Source organism: Anarrhichthys ocellatus, unplaced genomic scaffold (assembly GCF_004355925.1).
Source record: "Anarrhichthys ocellatus isolate YVR2014 unplaced genomic scaffold, GSC_Weel_1.0 scaffold87, whole genome shotgun sequence".
In the NCBI taxonomy this organism is placed as follows: Eukaryota; Metazoa; Chordata; class Actinopteri; order Perciformes; family Anarhichadidae; genus Anarrhichthys; species Anarrhichthys ocellatus.
This window is the reverse complement of record NW_022280117.1, coordinates 321,379-327,561: the sequence shown is the minus strand read 5'-3', so window position 1 is coordinate 327,561 and position 6,183 is coordinate 321,379. Positions and strand designations below refer to the sequence as shown.

Below are 6,183 nucleotides of genomic sequence, written 5' to 3'. Positions count from 1 at the left end.
AAAGTCACAGTATAACATGTGGAAAAAAGTCACAGTATAGCATGTGGAAAAAAGTCACAGTATAGCATGTCGAAAAATACATTAAAAATAAATAATGCATATTTTGTTGTCTATTCATGAAACACTGACATTATATACAGTAACCGTTAGATATATATATATATTTATATACACAGTTGACTGTTGTGGCCTCTGCTGGGCTTAAATTCACTTCATTAAAAAACAAAGTTAGGTGTATTGTTCTCTTAGTTGCACATCCTTTTTTGGTTAAATGTGGTTTCCTATCTTCTGTGGGTTTTTATCAATTTCTGTCGATTCTGAATTGATTGTGACCTACAATGGAACTGAAATGCCGCAGTTAACAACAAGGGAAGACGAACACAAAGACGGAACCTGAAACTGTACTTTTGTTTCGTCTTAAAGTTTATTCATATAAAGTAGAACAAAGTCATCGCAAAGAGAAGACCTCCATCCTGCAATAACAGGATTTGTCACACAAAAAAGGAACAATCTCCAAACAAGTCAAAGGCCAATTATATCGCCTGACGCTTTTTAAGGAACTGCCTGGATGGCGGAGAGTTTCTGATCGTAGAACATATCAGAGACCCTCCGACACTAAAGTGTCTTTGAAGGACTTGAACACTCAACATGCAAAAGACACTGAAGGACTCGTGATCTCTCAATGAGCTCTTGACGTCTCCCAAAGGGAACATGACGGCGTTGCAGGAAATGCAGTCTGAATCCATCTCAGGTGCATGAAACCGAAGTGCGTTTGTGACTTTGTGCCGAGTCTGAAGTTTCTACTCGTCTGGTCTGAAAGCAGTCTGAACGTTGGTCTTGTCAGATTGTTGGTATTGTAGCCGGTGCTTGGGTTCATGTTTTTATTGCTACTAATCAAATGTGAAGACATGTAGGAGAGCATTATATCTGTTTGCTATTATTTGATTTTAATAAATTATTTGATTTCTCAGTTTGTTCTTATTGTAACGATTGTTTGTTTTATCAGGTTTAACTCTTAGTTCTTTAACTTTGTTGAGCTTTCTGTTTTATTGTTTTGTTTTTGCTGCTTTGTCTGTCAAAGCACTTTGTAAACCCTGATTTTATTATTGTTGTTATTAATTACCTAGACTAGTCTATACTACTTCATAATTAACCAATAATATTTTTTTTTGCTGCGTCATCATTCATATTTATACAACCGATGTGTTTGATGTATTTTTTTTACAGAACAGTGTGAAAATACATGCGTTCATAGGTTACTTGATTTACAGCAGAACAGTATTGGCATCAGACACTATATTCATGGTAGCCTCATCATTGGTTATGAATATTGATGCATTAAAGTTTTCATCCGTTAAACGTTGCGGCTGGTAAAAGTGGAGCCAAGTTTAACTACTTTATATACTAAATATAAAATATACAATTCACAACTAGGCTATATACTACTCAATATTACATAATAGTTTTGATTTATATTGTGTGTTAAATCTGAATGAAGTAGCCTAACTGGGAACTAATACTGTAAAATAAATGTAGTGAAGTGGACTAAAGTACAAAGTAGCATGAAATTGAAACGGTAGGATACAAGTACCTCAAAATTGTACTTAAGTACAGTACTTACAGTACTGTGGTATACATGTATACCTGTAGTGAACACCATGTATGGAAGGAATGGAGTAAAAAGTATGAGTAGTAAATGACCTTTGGCCTCTGGCTGCTCCTATCACCTCATCCTCACAGCGCTCAGCTGAAGAGTCCGATCGCTGAGTGAAATGAGACAAAACACAGAAACACTGGTAATGTTTACATAAGGCAGACTAAATATTAATGTATGGAATACGAGTACCTGTAGCCTCCATTCTGTCCTCCTGGTGCTCAGCTGAGAAGTAAATATTCAAAAAGGTTTTAACCTCTTACCACTCCTGTAAAATGAGCCGAAAACGTCCCCAACAGTCAGAATCACTGTAAGTGCTACTGGCATTGAGTAATAGAAGTTTGAACACACTGAAGTAGGTTTTTATTTCCGCCTGAATATTTCTTTGCAAGCCGACATCTGCAGATGACTATAGCTGGACTTATTAGCTGGAAAACACAATGGAACCATAGCATGAAGCCTTACCTAATCCAGGTTCAATTCTGATAACAATACCACAGAAAATGAATATTTTACACATGTTTTTCTAAGAGTATGTCTAGGCGTATTCGGAGACTCCACAGGACACTTGGTGACCACGGTCACATACCGAGGCTATTCTTGAACGCACAGTCATCATTTTGGTCTCTAATGAAAGGTGACACTGAGAGGTGTCCTATCCCATATCCAGATTCACCATCATTATTACTGACAGAGTAACTGAAGCATAAACACACAGTGCTTTTTCCCCTAATTGAAACTAAACTTTGTGCACATAAAAGAGTGAAAACAAGTGCTATGGTGGAAAAGCAGTTTATTCAAAAAATGAACACGCGGCAAACTAATTATAACTTTTACAGGTTATTGGCAACATGCCAGTTATTATAGCAGTCACGACCGGGGACCAAGCACAAAGGCACATCGCAGGAGGAGCACTTCAGTGGTGTCTTTGCATGGCAGTGCCTGCACTTCAGACGCCCAGCGGTGCTGTGCCCACTGATGTGTACTGGCCTGTGATGCGCTCCGCTTGGAGCAGGAGGTGGTCCGGGTCTGGCTGTGGAGGGAGATCCCACCTCTGCCAGCTCCCTGGCGAGGGTCTCTCTGAACGCCTTCTGGGTCATCGGTACCTCTCCTTTACCTTCTGCAATGTCTGTGTGGAGGAGGAAGGCGTTCACAATCGCGATGTCCATGAAATGATAAAAGAACGTCTTATACCACGTATGGGTCTTGTGGAGGACTTTATAGGACCCGATCAGGGCGTCAGAGAGGTCCACTCCCCCCATGGACCTGGGTGGACAGAAATACACAACATTGAGAAAAATATACCAAAACATAAATATATCAAGCACACAAATGATGACATTTCAAAGGGCATAAAACATAGAATATATAGTACTTACTGGTTGTACTCCTTCACCGCTGGTGGAACTGGGATGTCCTTCAATGCCCAGTGCCCATATGCACCTTTGACCCTCCTTTGCACCGTGTCCTCCGCATGGGCCGTGTGGAGTGTTGAACACATGAAGACGTCCTTCTTGTCTCGCCACTGGACAAAGAGGAGGGAGTCCTCCCTGATCCAGCGAATGCTGCCACGGGGAGAGTCTGAGACCAGACTGTTTACTTTAGTTCTTGGGAATCCAATTCTGCTTGTGCGGATGGTTCCGCACGCCCAGATCCTCTTCTGAAGGAGGTCGCGGAAAAGGGTGGGACTAGTATAAAAACTGTCAACAAAGAGCTTGTAGCCAGTGCCCAGCAACTTGGTGTCGACGAGCTCCATCACCGAATCGTAACTGTGTCCCTGGAACCTTCCCGCGTAGACAAAGAAGTCCCACGTATAACCGTTGCTGCAGTCGGCCAGAGCGAAGAGTTTATATCCCCAGCGAACAGGCTTATTTTTCATGTACTGTTTGAGCCCAATGCAGGCTTTGGAGGCAACCATTCGCTCATCGATGGCAATTTCCTGGCTAGGGTGATAATTCCTTTTGCAGGCTTCCCTTATCTCCTCGTAGAGTGGCTTTATTTTGCAGAGCCGATCGAAGGCTGCCGTGCCTCTCCTCTGCTCGTTAGCAGCATCTGCCACCGAGCTACTGAGGTGAAGGGACTGGCAGACCCTGAGGAACTTCTTACCAGTCATTACCCGCCTCGGGAACGGCAAGCTGTACAGTTTACCCCCTCGCCAGTAATCAGTAAACCAAGAGCATTTCAGTACCCCCATGTAGATGATCAAGGACATGAATGAAAACATGTCCTGCAATGTCACATCAATCCACGGGTTGGAGGGTGACGAGTAGTGAGTCGAGCCAAAGTCATTAGTGTTTTGAATTATTGTCTGTAAAACAGAGTTTGTAAAATAGAGTTGGAAAAGCTGCAGGGCTGTGTACGTAGCGGTACGTGTGAGCTGAGGTCCTGATGAGCGGGTGGGTCTGAAGGTGGGCTGTGGTGGAGTTATGTCTGGAATGTCAATATCATTCCATCTCTCTCCAGATGTGCCGTCTTGACTGCTGCTACTGCCGGTCCCTCTCCTCCCCCGTGCTCTGCCTCTTGGTCTTCTTCTGCTGGCAGAACCTCTCTGGGGAGTCGGGGGATGGGGCTCCTCCGGTGATGAGGTGCTGTCCTGCTGCTCCACTCTATGTGGCCGCTTGCTGACTGGGCACGAAGTATCCGGCTCCCAATCCTGATCTGAATCTACATCAGATGATTGCCTATTGTGTGAAAATAAAGACATAACAGTTAGTCATTTACAAAACTAGACAAAATGTTTCCATCTTTTCTGCATTCTACTCGTTTACAGCTCGCTGCCTCACATGTCAGCAGTTCACACAATGAAACACGGGGGGGGGAGAGAAAGACAGAGAGAGAGAGAGAGAAACCCCTCCCCCAGATCAGAAGTAACACCTAAAGACACACACACAGTGTGTCCCCCCAACAGGTCAGCAGACATTCTACAAAGTGTGTCTTCATAATTCAAACTAAAGCTTATTTATGTCGAAATACAGTAATTTATAAGTTATATAATATAAAATACTTACTTGAGAGTAATGTCGTCTCCGTCCAGCAACATTGCCTCTGTCTCTGAGGCAAACGACATTTCGCTCCCTTCATCTGATTCTTCATCTCCAGGCTTGTCACTATCCCGCCGAAGACACAATTCCATCTCTTCTTGCATCGAATAAGTTGTTTTCTCCGAGCGTTTCGCGGTTATTCTTTACTAAAGTCTCAAAACGCACACTTTCCGTCTTTGACGCACGAGGAACTGGCTGCAGACTCTCGCTGTTGCGCAGTAACTTCCTGGTTTGGGATTTAAATCTTCCCACTGAAGCTGTAGATCGTTGTTTTCGAAATTTCATTGGCTATACGAAGCGTGAGTCATCAGAACGATCGGTTGCAATTGGCTCGAGCATTACACGAAAGAAGAGGGGCGGGCACTCTCCTTCAACGCGGACTCTCATTGGCTATTCTAGGCTGTGGAGAGGACATGGAAGCTCCTAATAGGTCAAATGAGGTGTCAATCTAAACAGCACAATGCAGCCAATGCAGATCCAGATACCGGAAAAACGTACATGTGAACTGAAGTTATGTTGGAAAATACACAGATGTACACTACACACTCCAACGGCCGCGGGCGGGCCGTCGGAGTGGTAACAGCAGTAACTTAACTTTAATAACTGTTAATGTTGTTACTGTAAGATTGATCAGATAGCTTTGTACTTTAAATAGAAAGGAAAGGCCAGACAGACGGTTACATTGGACACCATGGCATTAAGCATAATCACAATTGTGAACTAGTTGCAAAAAACAAACACAATTAATATGTTTAAATAAAATCGGATTGTATGATTGATCATTTTAATTTTTTTATTGATATTTAATTTTTATCCATACTATTTGTAATATTTATTATGATTATTATTATCATATTATTAAATACTTTCTATATCTTGGATCGGACCATTTGCACGGTAAAACAGCACGGACCGCAAATAGCGTTACACACGGATGCTAGGCTAACGTAAGCTAGCTAGGTCCTGTACTTAGCATGCTAACGCTAACGTTCAGATTTCTTACCGGACTTCTCTGGAGATGAACTTCCGCCCGACATTCTCAACTCACGACGTAACGACTGTGACGTGCGTTTCTCTTTTTAGACATGATTTAAAAATGAGCGCTGTTTTTCTTCGGCGTCTCCGTCTTCTGTTGCACTTCCGGTAGATTGTAGCAACTTTGATTGGTCCGGTGGAAAATGTAGTTCCGGGTGACAGTAGTTCCGCGTTTGAGTTTTTATTTAACATTAAAAGTGCAAAATGAAGAGAGATGATTAAAACACCGATAGTAAACCATGCAAAGGCCGACCCACTGAACGTTTTTTTGGGGGGGGCAAGTTTGGAGGAGATTGGTGGAATAGGATAGAAGACACACAACACATGAACTGCTCTATGATGGTAGTAGTGTTGGTCAGTCTGGTTATTAATATCAGACTTGGAGGCCACATTGTTAGCTACACCTTTATGCCATAAAGTCGACTTCTATGATGCCAATTACGTTGTAAGTGT

At 42.5% G+C, this 6,183-nt stretch overlaps 1 protein-coding gene across 1 annotated transcript; it reads right to left on the bottom strand.

The window, feature by feature from the left end:
- Positions 1-2,130: 2,130 nt before the first annotated feature.
- Positions 2,131-5,494, bottom strand: LOC116398689 (piggyBac transposable element-derived protein 4-like). The gene is made up of 3 exons (XM_031875210.1): positions 4,663-5,494; positions 3,034-4,335; positions 2,131-2,920 (listed from the first exon to the last, which is right to left on the bottom strand). The coding sequence occupies exons 1-3, from the start codon at positions 4,797-4,799 to the stop codon at positions 2,488-2,490; spliced, it is 1,872 nt and encodes a 623-aa protein (XP_031731070.1). The 5' UTR covers positions 4,800-5,494; the 3' UTR covers positions 2,131-2,487.
- Between the last annotated feature and the right edge of the window lie 689 nt (positions 5,495-6,183).